The following is a 21,125-nucleotide window of genomic DNA, read 5'->3' on the forward strand; positions in this document are numbered from 1 at the left end:
ACAGCCAATAAGAAAATTTAGAAAGCCGGCGGGTGTTACGACGCAAGCAGAAGGAAGGCGCTCCAGTTTGATTTGATTGAGCAGAAAGATGCGTGGCCGCGGGCAGAAGCTCCATCTGGCCCTTGTGGCGCGCTAGACAAGGGGTCTCGTTCACCCCTTGTTCCCCCGTGTGTGCAACGACACGCACGCAAGTGCAGTCTGGCGGTGGTTGCAGCCGCGGATGAAAGCGTTCTGCGATTGTTTGTCAACAAATAATTGCGCCGGCCGGACAGGTCCAATTAGGAAATTCGACGTGTTGTGCAAGCGGAGCGAAAGGTGAGATGAAGGATTCATTTCAACTGTGACGCTATTTTTAATGAAATTTAATAGCTCATAAAATTTATGTGAAAGTGTTAAGGTGTCAAATTAATTAAAAAAACTGAGTTTTGTTTCAATTTCAATGGACTGATGCCACGGTAATGAGCCGGCCGTGATTTGCTTTTCTGTCACTTAAATAATCACGACCGCCGAAGCAGTAGTGAAATATTATTTTTAACCTGCGAGTGCGAGTGCGGCGTTCCAAAATTAGCTGCCGCGCGATTGAAATGATCGTGGTGGTGATGCTGTGATGCTGTGTGTCCAGCACGCATTTCGCAGGCCAGAATTATCAGCTGCGAAATTTCAACGCGCCGCTCGTGTTTGAAAACATTATTTGATAACGCGTTTACGGCCAGCGTAAGAGCAAAGGACGCCAAAATTTATCGATTTTTTGCCGACTGCATGCCGTGTGCTACTGAATCACGTTTCTCCCGCGCGTACAAATACGCAACTCGGCCCCTCGTGCGCAACCCCGCGCCGAGGGTGCTCGTAGGTAGGGGAGGAAGTCGCGTAGTAAGCACGTCCGTACGATAATAAAAAAGGGTTCCGTGTATAGTAGCTGTCGAAAAGCGAGTGCAAATATTAATTTACGCTTGTTGTTATCGCTGTTTATGCTCGCACGTAGATAAGGGATGAACTAATTTGAGTAATGAGTAATGATATGAATAAACAAAACACGACTAATCATGTTTGCCAAAGGGGAGGCTGTCGGTATTCGGCGTAAAATACCGTTTCATGGTCACTAGAAATATATTTTTTTAAATTTTCTTTCAGTCAATTTTTAATTATAATCTCACAAGGGTTCGCTCTTGAAATATTATATAAGGTTTGTGATACGAGTTTATTTCAGAGGGTTTCCTTTAATTGTGCGGAGGCGTCACTCGCTTCACTGGCAATTTCGACACAAATTTATGCAAATGAGGCTGGGTGAAATTGCAGCAGAGCCATTATACGAGGCGAATTACGCCCCGCGGCTTCTCAAATAATGCAGATGTGAGGACAAACTGCGAACAATTTTCTTGTCATCCTGCCGGAAAGCATTTTCCATCGCCAACTGAGCCGGGTGGTAAAAGCGGAAAGAGCACTTTCTGCGAAATGCGCCCGCAAGCGCTGAGAGTTTCGCGTGCAGCAAAAAATAATAAATGGTCGGAAAATCTGCTGCGCCACTGATGCATAAGCTTTTCCTGGAATTTTATACTCCGAGACTCCCTGTGGAATATTTAGCCGAGCAGATTACTCAATAAGCGTCAGCGCGCTCCGTCAGCAATGAAGATTTTATAAATTGATGTAAATTGGTTCTCTTCGGCACAAAGGCCTTGGCACTGCATATTGGAGCAAACGTGCATACATACAATATTGCAGGCTATTGTTAAGCCTCTTGATTGGAAAATCGTGATTGTAATAATTGAAAATGGCGACACACACCAATTAATTATGTAAGGAAAGAGCAATCTCATTTTGTCCAGCTGTTATCACAGCGTTCAAATTGCTTGAATTTTAATTACTTATTTGCTCAATTTTGACATAATTATTGTATCTTGCTTTTATTGATTTATTCGCAAAGTTTGTCAGAAACTATTTTTGCTCGGAATTTTTTTCTTTCTAACATTTTATCAATTAATTAGATCAAGTTTACTCTACGACGAAGCTCGGATGAACAATATTGCATCATATAGGGCGCTTCTGGCTACAAATATCAGCCCTTTGAATGGCTATGACAGACGTAAATAAGCAGTGTGGTTTATGTTTGCGGCTAATATACTCAGCAGATGATTAGCTTGCTTGCAATTATGTCTGTCTGTGTGTGATATTGATGCACTGTTAGAGAAAGCATTGCTTGTTGAATGTTATGTCATATCCGCTACCACACGTGTATAATTATGCCAAGGGATGAAAGCTGCTCTCCGTCTTTAGATTGCTGCCAGCGCGAGTGAACTTTAAGCTGAGTGAGAATTCCGGCCGGATTATTGACGAAAATCGATAGCATCGCTTGGGAAATTGCAGAAAAGTTGTCGACAAAAAAGATACCGAGCCCCAGACGTGCTTTATTTGTGAATTTCTTTTATTTCCTGAAGCTCGAAATGAGCCCACAGAGAGTGTTCAATTTCACTTCTATTGCTTTTCCTGCGGAGCGGAAATTAAATTTTGTGACCCACACAGTGCTGCTCGTAGCTCAAATAAAGTAGGATCTAATAAAGAAACTTTCTTTATTACAGCAGCCGAAAAGATCCCAAATAAATTTTTTTCCATAGAGTTTTACGGGCGTGATATTTCTTGCAGTAAGCCCTATTTTAATGACTTCCTGCGCCCATCAAGCGCCTTTCCACGAAAACGAAGACGAAAAATAAATAAAGTCAAAGCTGGACTATATGAAAGGCCGCTCGATTTCTGCAAGTCAACACACGGAGAACGTTTGCTTTTGTCCTCGCGGTGAGCATGGACGTGCTTCTTCTTCTTCAGGGAAACAAAATCCGTCGTCGCCAGGCTTTCAGGTGGAAAGAAAGCCCAGTCAATGCGGCGCACGATAATGAAAAGGACCGACAGCGCTTCCACTTGTTAGATATGCCCTGCCATGCGCCTCTCTCTCTCTCTCTCTCTCTCTCTCTCGCTCTCGCGCTCTCTCTTCCGCCCAATATTGACCGTGCGTCCAGAGCGCTGGTGTAGTGCGGGATGCAGGAATCGAGGCCAGCGAGCCGAGTGCGCAGAACCAGCGAGTGCTCACTCACACTCGGTGCTCAGTCGAGGCGAGGTGCAGGCCGCGATTAGTTGGCTCGGTGGGTTCACGGTTGGCGCGCCGGAATGTGACACGGAGTCGTCGGCAGGTGGACAGCCGCAGCATGCTGTCCTTTTTCGAGAAGCACTTCACCAAGCAGCAGCGGACGCCCAGTCCGACCAAAAGAGGTGACCACTCATTTCTTTCGGCTCCTTATCAATCCGCAAATTGAAAATTGCCAGTTCGCGTCTCCTTTGATTGGGATGCGATTCTAGCGCCGAAATTGCCGACGCTAGCGTGGCGTCAGCACTCGCGCCTGTTTTACGGGTCCAGCTATTTTCGTTGTTTGTTTGGTCAACAAACAATGCGTGCGGATGATGTAAATGTCCGCGGCGTCGAACTGAAATGAGTTCGACTTTTGTGGTGTTTATTTGTTTATTTATTTTTTTAAATCTCCATGGCTACGGATATTTGAATTCTGTGAATTCTCTGTTTTGGTGCAAAATGGTTGAGTGTTGATACCGGTACAGAGGTGTCAACATCGCTGAAAATCAAATATGTGGACCAATTATCTTCTTTAAAAAAATCTTCTCTTCTTTCTAAAATCTGATGGAGCCGAAAAACTTAGACGCCTCTCATTTATATTTCCATGTTCTTTTGCTAATGAATGATTCCCGTCCCTAGTAAAATCAGGAGCTGTTGTGGAAAAATGCGCAATGTCCAATCCGATTATGCAGCTGCGTCAGCTTTAATTGAGCGTCAAAACAATTATTAATGCGACGCGAGCGGATCAATTTTCTAATCGTGAATAATTAAAGAATTATGTGTTTGCTGCCGCGCGCGAGTATGTATGTTCACAAATTTTGCAGCGTTAAGGGCGAAAATTACTTCAGCAGCGAGCTATCTGCTCATGCGGCGCAAAGTTTCTTTGTAATGGCCGAGAGGATTCCTCCCGCAATTTGGTTCGCGGCTGTCCCCTAATTGCTTACTTCCTCTCTGCGCTCGTGCGAAAGAATTTCTCACTCGAAATGAATTTGCTCTTCGCCCGACTGTCGGAGATAAAAGGATTTTTAATTGCGTCAACTCGCAATGATAACTTAGTTCCACTCTCTGCGCAGAAATATATTAAAAGTGAAAATGACGTTCGTGAATTTCGTCACTTAATCTCTGTTTAATTTTGCTAAGCAATTAGTGAATTCAATCATTTTCCACGGCTGGAAAGAGAATAAAAACTCACTGCAGTGTTAATTTTTTTGGTAAAATATTTCTAATGGGCCGAAACAAGCACAATCAAGTGAGAGATTATTTTTCTCGCCTAATTTTCAATTTTCTATACGGAGTAAAAAGTATACGATTTTCTGTTTTTTGTTTTAAATCCACTCTAAGCTAAATATCATTTTTGTGCGTCCTCGATTTTTCGTTGAAATAACTTGTTGAGCATTCGAAATCATGTTGATGCGCAATTTCCTTGAAATGCCAGCTCCAGAGCCAATTATTCAAATTGGGCCTTTTTTGCGTCTTGACTCTGCTCGACTTATTTTCGTCCACGATGAATTTTTACCGTATAGGTTTTCATCCCAAAATACAGGATAAAACATCAAAGGACTGCTGCTTTTTCAGATTCGGATCAATTTTGCCCTGGAGGTTTGCGTGCGACTATCTCCTGATTAAGACGTCTGCTGCACTCGAAGTCTTAAAATGTTAGCGCAGCGGGGCAGAAGCGCATGCGAAAGCAATTCGCATGCAACTAATTGCAGCAGTGTGCGTCTAATCTGGCCGAAGGGCGAATTCGCGTGAACACACGGGAGACTCTTTGTGCGGTTAACAACAACAATCGCCATCATTGTGTGCCGCAGGTAGAACATACATCCAACTGCAAAGTCGCACAATCACATGGGACCTGACTCTCAGTTGAATCTCATCACCGAATCAATAATGCAAAGTGCACATTCTGCTTAATTACATTAGCCTGCTTTCGCCGACCTTTCGTAGTGTGCTCGGCCGCGCATTAAAAATTCAATTAAACCGCTGTTTCTGTTTCCACGGGGCCGGCCTAAATTGAATTTTTCATCGCGCGCAGCAGAAAAAACCAGGTTCAATTTCCCGTTTGCGCTGATTTGATTTTCTCCTCATATCCATGATTGGAGTGAATATTTCACGCAGTGACTCGTCCTTCGTGGAAGGCGAGTTGCTGCAATTAGGCGAAAAAGGAGATTCAAGAGTCTTCCGTGCAGCCGCGCCGTAATTTACGATCCAATTGGGACTGATTGACTTTTGTCTATTTTGCACAATATACCTGTTTTTATAAAATATCTCGTGCATAATTTGTAAGGGTTCTATTGATCCGACAGCGTTGCGCAACCCTCAAGTGTATTTCGCAACAAGGAAAAAAATTTAATATACAGAGCTTTTGGTGCGATTGCTCGCAAAATCGAAGAGAATTCACAAACATGTGCGTGCCTTTTATGGAACATGATAGATGCGTGTTATTTGACGCAGCTTGCAGCGCTTTCCCTTTATATGCCTTGTTTTCCCGGTTCAACGTATTTTTCATCCAAAATGTCTAAACCATATGCTAAATTTCCAGTTTCCACGCTATTCCATATTAAGACTAAATTGCTCAACCAGTAAATAAAATACCCCCCAGGAAAAGGGAATCTATAAAGGATTCATTTTTCCTTTGACAGAGAAAATTATAAAATTTTCAATTTTGTTATTGTCAATTTATTATTATTACTTCTTTGTTTTTGTTTATTGTTTTTGCCCCGCTTTGGATCAAGAAGTAAAGTTTTATTAGTCAATGAGCTGATAATGATAACAATAATTAAGTGACAACCACACATACGTATACAAATTTCACAGCGTGCTTTTATGAAAAATAAAATCAAAGATTAGATTATATGATCGGGTTGCACTGCACCGTCGACTCACAAGTCAGAAAGCGTCTGATGCTCCGTCGACGACGAGTGCGGTTTGATTTGCCGGCACCAGGTGCGTTTGAGCGAAATTTTGGCAAAGGTCGTAACGTCCGGCGTTGCTATGTACATAAATTGTATCGCATTTTCGCAGGAAGTTTTTAACGTTCGTGTTTTTAATGTTGGTAGATCTGCGGCGGTCGAGCAGCGCGAGGCACTCCGATGACCTGAGCGCCAAGCAAAGCCAGGACACAATGGTGCCGATCATGGGCGACCTTCCCAGCTCAAGGAGCAAGGCGGACAGCACCAGCACGTTGACGTCGGCCGACGACGATTACGAAACGGAGCTGGCCAACAAATCTCAGGTAAGAAGCCCATTGTTGCGTGTCGCGTGAGGACGCGACCTTGACTCTCTCTTCGTTAACAAGGAAGCGTTCCGTGCGAATGTCTCTCCTATTGCCGATTGTAAAACGTAAAAATCGCATTGTGCAAAGTTACTTTTATTGATCTGGGCTCATTATATAGTTCCTTGAGAGTTGAAAATTCATTTTCAATGCTAAAAATGAATTGTTTAATTAGAAGGGATTCATTAATTTTGTTCAAATGTTAGATTGTGTTCTTAAATGTAGAAAATGTTCCGTTATTTATCTGATTTCATTTGGTTCAACCAATTATTTCATTGCATGTGATCTACCGATAAATTACAATCCATTTCTTTTAATTAGAACACGCTACAGATACCATTTATTGGTCGATTGTAAAAGTGCGTAATTTATAACGCAATTCAATTATCTGCGCGACTTTATTGTTCTGCGCCAGATGCCCTCAAGATAGGTCGGTCTGGAGTAGTTTCCAGAATGCGTAAAACTCACGATCAACCTGTTTTAGACAATTCAGGTCAATGTCAAGACCGAACTGTTTGAACGCCACCTTGGAACCTTTGCAAACATAGAGTCATTTCGGAGGTTGCGAATCAAATAGTTTGTATGTATATAGAAAAAGGAATCTTAGAAACTTTTATTCATGATCAAGGTAGTCTGTATAGTCGTGTTTCTGCTCCATAATGAAGATGATTCATTATACGATAAGCTCAAATAAAACACACATAAGACGGAGATAGTAAAAAAAATCAAAACATAATATCAGGAGTCGTTTGGAACAAATTTGGCACTCTATGAATGAATCTGGATTTGATTTTTAAGCAGTGCCTGTTCATATAAAATGTATTGTAAACTGTTACAAATACAAACTTTCTCTCACTATCCAATTAAACCAATAAATTGAATATATTTTAAAGGAAACAGTTATGTTGAATGCTTCACAAAATTATTATTCTAATGCTACCAAAGCAAGATAATTAAACAAAAATAATAATTATCTAAATATTTATTTGTAGTGTGTGCATTCCACGTTAAATTATATGATTGTGCTTTTTATCCATATTTTCTCAATTTCATGGATACATTACGTCACATTACGTTTTAATGGAGGTTATTTATGAACACGAAGCAATTTCAGGAATGGAACAGATGAAGCTAAGTGCAAGCAAAAATTTGCAATACAATTTCAAATATTGAAAGAGCACCTTGTGTGTGTAGTCACTAGCTCCAAGATAACATTCCACTTTCATGCTTTGCAAGCTGCACACATTTTCCCTTACGACCCTCTGTGGTGGTCCAATCTGTATAAAGCAGCGTCGAGAGAAATGGAGCAATACCTTTGGCTTTCACTTTGGTGCGTAAATCTCTCTCAAAGCATGCAACAATTCGGCGTAAATCAAGACTTGTACCAACCTTCATTTATTTAAGAGAGTCGTAATTCGTCTTTTACCGAGACCGCGCGCAGCTTGGTGATTTGCATTTGAAGCGGCCAAGAAGCGAAAAGTGGAGTGTGCACCTTTGCAGAATATTAATGCGTCACCTATGCGGTGATCAATACATCCAGCTCAAGTTCGAGGAAGGACGGCCGCAGAATCATCGGAAGTCTCGCGAAAAGCAATTATTGCAGCAGGGATTGGAGAGTCGATGATTTTTGTCGCCTCCAAGGCCCGGGAATGTGTTGCGGTGCGTTGCAATTGTTTTTTATTTACTGGCCACACTAAAAGGTCTGCCCCCAGGCTTTGGATCGGTACACACGCCAACTCAATTACGCAGACAATGATCTAGCACGGACTATGTACAGACCTAATTGAAAATTCATGCTTTCCCCTCGTTCGCGTGCCACCACTCATACCGAATTTTGTTAATCTTATTTGGCCCGTTTCGGTTTGTAAAATAATATATACGGCGAATCCATACTCACGTTTCTTCCAAAACGAACGTGTATGTTTTAATTTGTATGACTTCTGTTTCTATACCTTAAATATTTGTACGTTCTTTCGACTGAACACACATTTGTCATCCGTTTGCGGATTACTTAAGAAATCGATCGCAGGACACTCTGGTGTTTTATAAAGTTTTTCACCGGTTTCTTTCATTTTTTTATTTAGTTTTACGCTTTAATCCAATTAGGGGTATATATAAGGATGCTTATGAGTTTCGCAATTGTACTGTGCACTAAACTTTTATCAAATTTATACCAACTATTTTGTTGTGGTGGCATAAATTGATGGATTGATGGTATAAAAATGTTTTTGCACACACCATTTTGTTTTTGAGGTCCCTTATAGTTGAACTTTTTACCATTTTGTTATTAAAACAAATTTTTGGTTATATTTTATTAAGCAACAACTTCTTGTTGGAGCTAACTTATTGGCTAATTAATGTCTACGAGAGTTTCTAACTTCAAAGTGTCCACAAATTTTTACTTCACTTGATCAAAATATCACTGAAAACGGTGTCGAAATCAAATAGGTAATTTTTAATATTCGTTTTGAGCCATTGTTTTTACAAAAAAAGTTGTTTGCACCATTATTAGAGAATGGTCGTACTAAAAACCTCAGCAATTTTATTAATAGTAATGATATTAAAAACTAGATTACAGTTTTGATTAGCATGCATCCTGCGTCTTTCTACAATATAAGCAGAGACAGAAATGTGCACAGAGGGCCGCTTTCAAATTAGCGACAAAGCAGATGTTACGGGAGTCGTTCCGTCTGCAATGCCATGCAAAACCGTGACCGCGGCAGCGAGTGGCCGCAGAGCAGACCATTAAGCCTTTTTCCGAGTGGATCCAAGTGCAAAATGTCATTGCCAGAAGTCAGCCAAGTACCGTGTGTGCAGCACGTGTGTGTGTGTGGACGGTATACGGCTTCAGAGACCGTGAAAATTTCCTGACCGGCCACTTTTTACGCCCGAATCTGCCGCTCACGTGATTCACATTGACACGCACGCAGACAATCGATGCCGAAATGTAAATTGCCCGCCGTCTGGCCAGGTTGTCGCAGTCACCTCGTACATTTGTGGAGAGCATTAACGTTGCTGCGCCTGCTGATGAAATCGGTGTATAAAAGCTCACCGCGAGCTTTTGGTAAACGAGTTTACGAAATTGATACACACACACACACTCTGGCTGGTTTAAAAACAGATAAACAATGAGTTGAACGACTTCTGTTGTCTACAATTTTTAGTTTGTCTTTTGATTGTTTTTATTTTCAACAAAAATAATAGTTTCTTTAAAGTACCACATTAGAGATAAATAGACAAATGTCTGGCGTTTCAATAAAAAGCCACATTTGGCCCAGCAGGGACCAGATTCATGCAACGCGCAGATATGGCGTCCGGTGGAGTTTGGGGCGAAAAAACGGTCACGTGAAAATGCGCTAAAAGAATATTGTAGCATAATTTGCATTACTTGTACTAATTTTGTCTTTTGAATCTTAAAAACAAACTCTCGACACTCGTACAGGAATCCAAAGAGAGCTTTTTTCCCCACATTCAGACGCCATTTTGGATCTGCGCAGTGCGAACCAATTTTATCGCACATCTGGCCCCCGCTGATTTGGTCCAAGCTCCTCTGCAGCCACTCGGGCCCCAAGTTATCCTCTCGGCGGTGTCAATAGTGGGCTCATAGCCCACGCAAAGTGCTGGGCAGAGGATAAAAAAATATATGTTTTTGCGCGTCTTGTTGCTTTCTTCTAAAGGTGCTAGAATTGCATTTAGATTTTTATCAGCAAAAAATAAACACGCGTTAGGGTGACAACATTGATTAACTTTCGTATCTTTTTATAGTCAAAGAAGTTTGTTGTCATTGGCAAAAAATCGGGCTGTCGCATGCCAACAGGCAAGCCGAGTTTTCAAAGACATTTCTGCGAGTGCCTGCGACTGACGCCTCACTCCTTGATGTTCCGCGATCACGCAAGACGCGCGCGTGATCCGTACAAATATTTACTCCACCGATACTTTTTGGATCGCTTTATGGGCGTCGGCTGCGGAAAGAGAAGGCGCATTTCGTCGTTGCCAGGCGAAAGCATCACAAAGCGGTGCGTCTTTTACCGAATCGAAAACAAAGCGCGAACAGATTTGCAGCCTGTGGATTGGAATCAGACGCAGCTCTGCTAAATAAACGGCGGGGCGTGGGAATTTTCCGCAAGTGTGTGTCGCTGAGAGTCGAGTTTAATTAGCTATGTTCACTCAAATTAGCAAGCGCCATAAATTCTGATTGGTATCGCGCGGTGTTGATTTGCTGATGCGACGGCCGGCGGTTGCATCATGCATGCGCGCACTTGATAACAGAACAGAGCAGGCCACCTCGCGATGAGGTCGGCTGGATTTAAAATTCAATTACAGCGAATCAGCCTCATGAACTATTCAATATTTTGTTTGCGTATCAGTGACGTGCCCCAGGCGTTGTAATACACATATAATGCTCATAAAAAGGGGGCGATATTGTGTATTGATTTGATCACACACAAAAAAAAAAGGAAAAAATCAGCTCGTCCTCATTTTTGCTATTGATCTTTCATTTATTCAGAAGAAAATGACTCACGATTCTGTTTATGGAGTCCGCATATTTATGTACTTGGCAAATTTTCAATTTATATCTGACAGGTGTCCTATGCATTAAAGTAATTTGCTCCCTTCATGAATGCGTGTGTATCATGTAAATTTATCTGTCTGCAAGTCAAAACGCTATATTCGTATAGTATATAAAAAGACTTTTCTCCCAATATTAAGTTATTTGAAGTCCTGGTATGTTAATTAGGATTGCAGACGGCTTTTTATATGAAGAAGATGACTACTTTTATCGGGTTTAAGGCTCAGTTTTGAATGTATTTTTAGGGGGTTGCAATTTTCACGTAATATAGGCTTCAAATTAACACTCATTAATAAATTAAACATTAAATTGGCAGTTTCTTATTGTTTCCAAATATTTATTGAATATACGAAAACCGTATTTTTTCGAAATAAAAAACGATGTCATCTTAAAACAAAAAAATATAAAACCGAGTTTTGTGAATCGTCAAAGAACAACAAAACCTACTAAAATGGGTTTAGGGTTAACATAAAAACGATTATTTTATCTCTAGAATAAACCGATTTAAAATTACACAAAAAGTGCTTGAAGAGCTAGATTTTTGGTTGCAAAATAATTTTGCACCAAAGATTCAAACTGTTTGCAATATGTTTAGTTCACTACATTTTAAGATTCGCATGTGATTCTGATGGATTTAAAAGGTTCTTTGTAGTTTCAGCTGTTATTTCGCTTCAAATAAGACGGTTTTTAAAAAACAAATATCTTTTACTGTGCTTACCTGGAATCTAAAATTGACGCATTGAAAAATAGAATCGATTGCTTTTTATTCCAAACTCTATACTTCTGCTCTGTGAAGATACCAAAGAGTAAAGGTTAAATTAATAAGTAAGGATTTTCGTGATTTTTCTTTCAACAAAATTTCAAAGTAAAAACAAAAAGACTACGAGCAAGCATAAAGTAATTAAAATCTGTTGCAGGCCGCATTGACAATATTTCAAAAGGAATAATCAAGGAGCAGAAAAACGAAAAGAAACCGAACGCTCGCACAGTTATGGCTTCTGCTGCGGGAACTTCAATATAAAGTCGTTCTGCTCTGCTCGATGATTAAAGTCACTGAACACCACAGTTATTAACTCGCTCCGACGGTTAATTAGCAACAGGGTGGCTCAAGTCAGAAATCGTGACTTCAAAGAGTTGTTGGTGCTTACTCCTTTGCTGCCGACGCTGTTCAGCCGCCAGCTGTCTCTGAGGAAAGACTTTCCGAGTTCCGTGACCTGGCCTCCGCCACCGCTCGCGTGTGGCCTAACCTTTTATTCCTTTTGCTAAAAACTGACACCTTTAATATCAAATGCCATCGAGATAAAGAGCGCACCAGGCGTGGAGGCTAATAAAGCATCTAGAATTAATGCAGGGGAAGAGGTCAAAGTTGAGAGTTTGAGCCTATTGCATCACGCAAATTACAAATTTTATTTTAAAGTAATTTATATTAATGCAAATAAGTAGTAAAGATTATTTTTAGTTTATTTAAAATATGTTTATAAAACTGCAATTTAATTATTTTAATTTTAAATTAAAATGATTCACTTCATGAATACATATGAACTTTTTTGAAATAATTGTTCACTAACTAAATTGAGATTTAAAATTTAAATATGTAGACGCGGCTACTTAAATTATAATTGTTTAAGTAATAGTAACATTGAAAGTGCTGCTCGTGAAATTATCTGAATATTTTTATTTAATTTAAAACTTAATTGAAAAACTAATTTAAGCAACTGCAACAAATTGAGGTATAAAATTTAACCCCTTAAATCCAACTAAATGAACTATTTTGCGAAATGGAGCGTGCCAAAATAAAGTGTTTTCGCATTATAGTAAAATAAGGACAGACAAACACGCCCACATTTTCGGTCCTTGTTTAAGATTGTAAGGGTCGTTGAGAAGTTTGAAGTGTCGATGAAGTGGTTGAAGCACTATCGAGATTATCAATTAAGCGGCGAAAATTCCCCACTTAATTAACTCTGACACTTGTCGCGAACAGTTGAGTGTCAGCAAATTTTATTCAAGGATAATGTTTACAATATTGGTTTCTGAATGAAAATTGAAAGTTGTAATATTTATATGCTTCGATAAAATTATTTATAAATATTTTTGGTTTAATTGTACTCACATGAAATACAAAACGAGATTTAAAAAATTGCAATATTAACGTCTGCGTGTTCATATGTTTATATTGCCCAGGAAAATAACAATAGAATTCGGGAAACTTTTCCTCAATGTAACAAAACACTCAACTATTCTTCCCTCATGCCAAATTTAGCTCTACATTCTAGAACAGTCGGGCGTTGCGTGTTTGGTGACAATAATTTTGTTGTTTTTATTTGCAGAGGGACGCACAGCTGGGTTGGATGTTCGCGTTCGTGGCCGGCAGCGTGTTCGCGAGCTGGGCGCTGGGCGCGACCGGGGTCTCAGTGGCGTGGCTGTTCCTCTTGTTAGCTCTGCTCGCTGCCGTCTGGAGGGCATCCCTGAGGCGGCTCGTCGAGGGTGCCATACGCTACGAGACCCTGAGGGTCGCTCGCAGGAGGGCGCTCAGCGTTGATGAGACCGCCGAGTGGTTCAACTTTTTGCTCAACCGATGGTCAGTAAATGATGCAAAAATGTCTAAAATGCTAAAATAATTTATTTTTGAAAGTGTTCATTTAATTTTTCAATAATAAACATCCTTGTTGCTGATAAATTTTAATTGACTAATTTTTTACATTTTCTGTTTCTTTTAAACATACAATAATTAACTTTAAAGGAACATTTCAATCAAAAGAGGAAGCAAAATATGTTATTTTTTACTTAATCCTATTGGGATCATCAAAATTTACATTGTTTATGACCAGCCACAAAAAACCAACAACCTTAGAAAATAAGTCTATGAATAATTCTCTTAAATAGGATCGAATCTCTGTTTAAAAATACACAAAATTTAATAAAGTAATTTAAATTTGAATTTTATAATGCATAATGATAATCAAACTGGTTTTTTAAACAAAACAATGTTTGTCAATAAAGCCTAAACTGAAAAATTTACTCTCTGACCTAAATTATTTATTTCTGGGTGTCAAGTATGCTTCTTAAAAAGTCTCGACTCGGGTAAATTGAAGCGTTCGCAAAATCCGTGTCAAGACGGTGGTTGATACGATCCAATTGCTGATGCTGCGATATATTCCGATTGGCACACAGGTGGGTGTTCAGCTCGCCAAGTCTCTATTCGCTGATCCGAGAGCACTTGGAGCCGCTTTTGAACGAGGTGAAACCTTCCATGGTCGGTGAGTATTTTTCCTGCTGCTTGTTCTGCAAGGCAAATTTTTTGGAGCGTGCTTCAAATCGTTGATGACTCTCAAAGCGCGCCTGGCTTGCTTTGTATGTACCCCTGTCACACGGTTGCATACTTTTAAAGCTATTTCGGCCGCCCGCCCGCTTGTGTGCTTGTAAGCTGGGCGCGCGAATGCAAACAAATGGCCCTCTCCAACAATGAGCATGGCACGGATTTTCCATGATGGTCAAACACACATGTAGTGGGCTATTTCAACAGCTTTGTGCGGTAGCTTTCTCGTGAAAGAGTGTTCGCTCCATAAATTTTTGTAAAACTTGCTGACTAGTTTGTTAATAACTCATACATATTGCATGAACGAAGTTTAAGTATGCAGAAAATTTGCAACGCGAAACATGATTAATCTACGGATTAAATATGGGAAAACTTTGATCATCATTCCTCTATTTTAATGGATTTAGTTGGTGTTTGGAAAAATCTAAATCTTAACCTAGTAAATATTTATTGATTTAGTCCCGACGTCCTTCCAATTTTAAACAAAATTTGGGTTTTGATTCCAAACCAGACATTCGGAAAAATCTAGATTTCCCTCATGCAGCAGTATAGTGCGCCTTAGAAAAAGAAAAATGTGCTGTGCCGCCGTGCTCAGCTTCGAAGCGAGTTGCATACTGCACACACTACAATTCCATTAGCGACGCTTGACATGTTAACCTAACAAACGGCTCATTACCAGAGCGGCTGGAGTTGCACCAGTTCACCCTGGGCGACCAGACGCCCCACGTACGCAGCGTGCGGGCGTTCGACGTGAGCGGGGGCGGCGTGCGACGACCCCTGAGCCCCGCCAGCCTGGCCAGGCCTCCGGCGGGGCTGGCGTTGAAGCTGAACCACCAAGTGGCACTCGAGGCCGACGTCAGACTTGACTGTGATGACTTCAGGATGATCCTCAGATCCAGATTTGGAAAGGGGTGAGAACAGCCGGTGTCGTAATCCCCCCTCGAGCCTTGCTAAGTAGCTGTTTCTTGTTTCGAGCCCTTTGACAAATGAACAGCCGCAAAAAAACACACCAGTTTAAGCTCCTTGTCTCATTATATACGTCTCTCTCCACTCAAAGAAAAGAGGCAACTTTACTGCTTGTTTTTATCTAGAGAAAAATTGCTCTTCAACTAGTTTAAAGTAATTGGAGCAGCCTTTCGAGTCTTGTGTGAACTAGATATAATAAATATGCATCCTACTTTTCACTGCTACTGCTTGCCATTTAAAGCGCATATTTATCTTAATGCAATTTGGCACACGGCGTGCATGCGAGTGGCGGCGCGTGCATGCAGCGTGAAATATGCTCATTTTACTGGAATTGCTCGTCTGACCCAATTGTCTGTTGGCTTTCTGACAGGGTTGGCATGGACTTGGACTTAGCCATGGAAAAGCTCAACATCTCCGGCCGCATCTACATCACGTTCACCCTCAACATGGACGCGCCTTTCCCGCACGTCACCCACCTGACGCTCTCCTTCCTTGAGAAACCTGAGGTTTGGTTCAGCGTCAGGATTTTAAAGGTTGGTGCTTTTCTTTGTTGAAATTTAAATTTTTAAAAAAATTTCTTCGCCTGCAGGCTGTTCAAATGATGGAGGTGCCACTGCTGAAAACTTGGATCCACTCGGTGGTGATGGAGGCGCTGGTGACATCACTTGTTGATCCTGGCCACTTGGACGTGAACCTGGTGTCCGCCGACAGACCGTCAGCTGCCCACGGACCGGGTGAGACCATCGCAAAGGGCGTTCTCACCATCACTCTGACTATGAGCTCTGGACCTGCATGTAATGCAGCAAAAGACAATGGTAACTATTATTATTATTAACATTTAAATTCAATAATATCGATTGAAGAACTACAATTTCGTTTTTGTTTTTAAAAGTTGTCATTGATTTACTTCAATATTTTGTTTTCTACAAATTTTATTTTGGTCCAATTGATAGATTTTCAAGTTTTAAAAGGATCTTTACCATTTCAGCAGCTAGCGGTGACGACGCAAAGTGGCTAGTATTGTGTCTCGGGGACCAAAGGGTCGTGACTTCAAATCTGGCGCCGCGCTGGCAGCATACAGGCTCCTTTCTGGTGTCCTCCCTGCACACGGACACGCTACTCATCAAGCTCAAGACAAAAAGATTCGTCAGCGCAATAACGCTGGCCCAGTTTGAATTGCCCCTCGCAAGCTACAATCTTGAATCTACTAAAGTGTAAGGATTTTTTTCTGCTGTGCAAATAAAACTTCCCAGTGAAGCCTCTTGAGACAAATTCAAAGGGTTTTTTGGCACAAAATTTATAATTCTGTCATTAGACTAATAATTTCAATTATTTGGCAGAGGAAAATTCTGAAAAAATAACCAGCTACAATTTTTGAGTCCTCTAATCAACAGAAAAACCTTTTGTAGCATTTAAAGTGCAAAAAGGAAAGGCTTCTTAATCCTTTTTTTCAAAGTGTGTGTTTAATAGTTGGTAAAATATTTACAAATTTTTTCCTTCCTCAGAGTGGAAACACTGCTGCACAAAAAGATGACCAAAGTTTCGTCGGGTTCGATTCCCAACATTTGCATGCGGCTGGACTACACGTCTGTGCCGCCAATCAACCTGGAGTGCCCGCAGGAGATTGTGTCCAACCCGTCGGAACGGGGGCTGTCCGGAGTGCTGCTCATCTGTGTTCATAGTGCTGACGGCCTAGCTATAATTGGCGAACCTGCCACTTGCAACCCCTACTGCATGGTCTTCAACGGGAGGAAGAAGGTCAAGACGACGCACTACGTCAAGGCGACTGGCACCCCGCAGTGGGAGTCCAAGACCCAGTTCCTGGTCAGCGACTTCACGCAAGCCATGCTGTCGTTCGTCGTGTGCTCTTGGGGCAGGGATAAAACCGGCGACACAGACTTACTGGGCATCACAAACTTCTCTCTCACGCAGGTATGTGAGAAATTTTTTAATTACTTGCTTAGTTTTAGAAATTTATGCACACATTCTATTAGAAAAAAATGCTAAACTATGCATGAAATAAAATCGAAATTCTAGTAACATTCTTTTTTTAACAAAAATTCAAATTAAATTTCTCAGAGAAACTATTTCAATTTTTTTCATTCCTGACTGTAAAATAACAGAAAAAATTCAAATGCCACTAAGAGATTTATTTTAATTTTTTCACATCTCAAAATAAAATGTTACATCACTTAAGCCGTCAAGATCGACTTCTATAAAATCTAATGCAATACATAAAAATTTATTCCACTAGTCGAGCTTAAAGATTATTTTATTATTTGCAGGAAGAGCCAGTGGTGATTAAGCGGGTGCTGCCTCTAAACGTAAACTCGCCCCCGCGGGCAGCAGCACCTTCTGGCTCCATCACCGTGTCCGCAGTGTTCCAGGCAGTTAGCGCTGTCGCTCAATCCGTAGGATCTCACCCCCGAGGATCGATTGCTGCAGCCAACAGTCCAGGAGGGTCAGACGATGACGACTCCTCTGTTAGCTCTAGTCGGAGCAAAAGGAGCTCCAACAACTGGATGCAGCAGGCTGTAAGCTATAAATTTCCTTCAATTGTGGTCCGAAATGCTCTGGATTATTAAATTTGCAGAAACAACTGTTATCACACAAAGAAGTAGAAATGAATGACATTAGCTCCCTTCTAGCGAAGGGCTCAGGGTTAATGGAGGTTTATCTTATCAGGTGAGCCTGCAATTTTAAAGCAAGGAATTTTGGGTAATTTTCTTTTTCTTCGCAGGGCCAAAGACTTGGAAGCAAAGGACCTAAACGGCTTTAGCGACCCCTATTGTGAATTGAAGATTAATGGAGAGTGTAAATATAAGTCCAACATTAAAAAGAAGACGTTAAACCCTGTTTGGGAAGAGAGCGCCATTATGGGGCTTCCACGGCAGGGAGAAACTCTAGACTTGGTAAATAAATTTAACCCACTAATCGGGAGATTTAATTGAAGCAAGGAAATGTAATATTTTTTAATTTGTGGTTATTTTTGCTATCAGGTGATTTGGGACCACGATGTTCTGGGAATGAAAGACTTCATAGGCAGCGTATCATTGACTGTAGATGAGATTAGACAATTTTCCGCGCTGGACACATCTCAGTGGAAACTGCTTCAGGGCGTCAAGACTGGATCTGTAGAACTCAGAGTAAAAGTTATTTCGGAAACCACAGGGGTGAGATGGTATTCCTGAATTCATTCAATATAAAAATTTTAAAATGTTTTTCGCAGTTCACGTCACCACTAAGTACAAACCAATCTCTATCATCAGCAACTGACGACACGCCTAGGAATATGACCCCGAGGAACTCGACCGACATGACAGACCGAGGAAAGTTAAAACTCTCGCTGGATAACAAACCACCAGTGCCAATGAGAACAGTCACTGTGAATTACAAGCCGAATCAGTCGTCTGGCTCCAATCACCATCACGTCCTGGACCGTAAGCACGTGGTTGCTAAAAATTTATTGTTTTATACTTATATACGTTTTGCTGCAGCTCCGAAAATTCCAGTTGTTCCGACCATAAGCTCAAACGGCGCGCACAATTTCAATAACTACGCCAATGGACCGCCAGCGCACACTTCAGTGGTGGTTTCAAGCGCTGAACGCAGTCCAAATGGGCTGAAGGTGCACCGAAATGGACGGGGATCGCTGACTCCAAGTCCCGAGCCAGCACTGAAGAAGGGTGACCAATACAACAGTTTCAGGACTATGAAAAATAAGGCAAGGAGATCAATAATTTTAACATAAAATATTTTAAAACTAAATATTAATGATATTAAGGAATTAAAATAAAAAAATGTGATATATGGCTCAAGTCTTTCGGATAGGATTAAAAATTGGCACTGCCCAGCAATTTATATAATTTTCTTTTTGTTTAATAAGGGGTTTTTATGTATATCTGCTTTAAGCATGAGTGAAAAATAAAAGTAAAAATGGTTAATTATTTTTGGCACTTGACTTAAATTGTTATTCCATTTTGCTTCAATTTTCATTGAAATTTGCTAACTGGTGGAAACCACAGGTGAAGAGGGGCTTCAACCTGAGACGATTCAGGTCTGAGGTGAACATGCAGGGCGGCGAGGAAGCGAGCAACGGCGTGAGCCAAGTGGCGTTGAACATTGACCCGCGAGGTGGCGGCGAGGCGGACGCGTCCGATTTGCTGAACGGTGAGCCCTTGAAACATGCTGTGTCCCAACCCAACATCCCTTGCCGCCTCCGTGCACGTCCCACAGGTTAGCACTGCACTCCCTTCGCTTGGCACCTCTGCTTTTGATGTGTGTCACGCGTCTCGCTTGTCATTCATACTAATCATTTCCGAGTTCAGGCCTCAAGGTTGATGAGCAGCAGGAGGTACAGCCCGAGAAGTTTTTTGGTATTGAGGGAAAAATTGTCCAGGCGCAGGGACTCTGCGTGTCGCACATTGCCCAGGTCTACTGCCGAATAAAACTTCACAGGTATACTTTTTCCTCATAAAAGTTTTTTGCATCAGGGCATTATTCTAGTTTATTCTTATAAATACATTAAATAAGAAAAATTAAAAGCAAGAAATGGCGAACAGTACTTGCAAAATAAAGCTAAAACGATCCATTAAAATGTAATATCACGCCACACTGAGCTGCGTGACAAATTTTGCGGCTTAATTGAATTTGTATGGTGTTTTTTTTAAATTATTTTAGTAAATATTATATTAAATAAAAACGTTTCCCATTTTAGAAAAGCAAATATTTTTGCGGCTATTAATTAAATAAAACCCAATTTCCTTATTGACTTTGTGCTATTTTTAGCTCTGAGAATTTGTATTTAAATCATTAATGAAGAACATTAAATAAAAACAGTTCCCATTTTAGAAAAGCAAATATTTTTGTGGCTACTAATTAAAACCCAATTTCCTTATTGACTGTGTGCTATTTTCAGCTCTGAGAAATCCCACAGAAGCGGCGGAAAAACATTGGCAAAGTCTCGGCTCATCCCAGCAGTTCCAAACCCGGTTTTCAACCTTGCTTTCGAGATAGACACTCCTGAAGGCGTGTCCAAACAAGCAGCCCTGCTTTTTGAGATCAGGGCGACTGGAAAAGAGTTGGTTGCGTCCAGAAGAGTGACCATAGAAGAACTCATGCAGGGTATGACAAAAACCTTAATACCAAACGCGGAGATAATTATGTTGTCATTTTGATTAGATGCATTAACCGACGGAAGCCCCGTGAAAACCTGGCTGAACCTGAGTACCGGCGCTTCTATTCAGGTCGAGGTTGCGTACGGCCGAGAAATCAAGAAGGAGTCGAGGAAACTTTTCCGCAGCTGGTCTGTGCACAGAATTGGCAAGATTTAACAAAATAATAATTATTTCCAACGTGCGAGAAATCTCTTTACTCGATGTCACTGCATTTGTCCAACTTTAGATATAAAGAAAATAGATTTTTGCCTCCATTCAACATTCCAGTGTGACTTGATAATAATGACTTTTCATGTGTATTTCAAGGAGTATTTTCAAATCTCAAATCTTTCATGAAAATATTTTTTTCAACTCAAATCTAGGTCTCACGGGCATTATAAAAATTCTAAACTGTGTTTTTTAACTATCAGCATTGGATGTAAATCCAGAAAAATTCGAGTTTTTCATAAATCTTTCTTCCTTCGATTTAAAATAACAAACTTCCATTAAATCATTAAATTTTTCTTACTTGGTAGTCACTCTTTTGTGTAAATTAATGTTCCAATATATTATTGTGGCGATCAAACTTCCCCTTCGACTGAATAGTTTTAGTGTTACTTATAGTGATCCATAAAATTATTTAAGATCTCAAAAATAAATTTGCTTATTTAAAGCTGAACGAGTTTGCGTGTTTTTTTAAACCTTTTTTTGGATTAGAAATAATTATT

At 40.6% G+C, this 21,125-nt stretch overlaps 1 protein-coding gene across 5 annotated transcripts; it reads left to right on the top strand.

Annotated features, from left to right (window-relative positions):
- Positions 1–89: 89 nt before the first annotated feature.
- Positions 90–21,076, top strand: LOC135948588 (uncharacterized). Of its 5 annotated transcripts, none has more exons than XM_065497936.1 (19): positions 90–315; positions 6,175–6,350; positions 13,287–13,537; positions 14,131–14,216; positions 14,955–15,186; positions 15,612–15,774; positions 15,831–16,056; positions 16,230–16,455; positions 16,747–17,173; positions 17,527–17,775; positions 17,835–17,926; positions 17,982–18,153; positions 18,241–18,414; positions 18,471–18,681; positions 18,739–18,965; positions 19,267–19,477; positions 19,570–19,699; positions 20,160–20,365; positions 20,423–21,076. In XM_065497936.1, the coding sequence occupies exons 2-19, from the start codon at positions 6,240–6,242 to the stop codon at positions 20,572–20,574; spliced, it is 3,546 nt and encodes a 1,181-aa protein (XP_065354008.1). In that variant the 5' UTR covers positions 90–315; positions 6,175–6,239; the 3' UTR covers positions 20,575–21,076. The 5 variants fall into 5 exon arrangements, with proteins under 5 accessions (XP_065354008.1, XP_065354006.1, XP_065354003.1 ...); XM_065497934.1 differs by lacking the exon at positions 90–315 and adding an exon at positions 3,099–3,258; XM_065497931.1 differs by lacking the exon at positions 90–315 and adding an exon at positions 5,956–6,088.
- The last annotated feature ends 49 nt before the right edge of the window (positions 21,077–21,125 follow it).

This window comes from Cloeon dipterum, chromosome 1 (genome assembly GCF_949628265.1).
Source record: "Cloeon dipterum chromosome 1, ieCloDipt1.1, whole genome shotgun sequence".
In the NCBI taxonomy this organism is placed as follows: Eukaryota; Metazoa; Arthropoda; class Insecta; order Ephemeroptera; family Baetidae; genus Cloeon; species Cloeon dipterum.

Bases quoted from the DNA above. Each gene is read 5' to 3' on its own strand.
- LOC135948588 (XM_065497931.1), top strand. From the start codon at position 5,971: ATGATCGGGTTGCACTGCACCGTCGACTCACAAGTCAGAAAGCGTCTG. The intron at 16,456-16,746 runs GTAAGGATTTTT...TTCCTTCCTCAG, and splicing joins AATCTTGAATCTACTAAAGT to AGTGGAAACACTGCTGCACA. The intron at 19,478-19,569 runs GTTAGCACTGCA...TTCCGAGTTCAG, and splicing joins CCTCCGTGCACGTCCCACAG to GCCTCAAGGTTGATGAGCAG.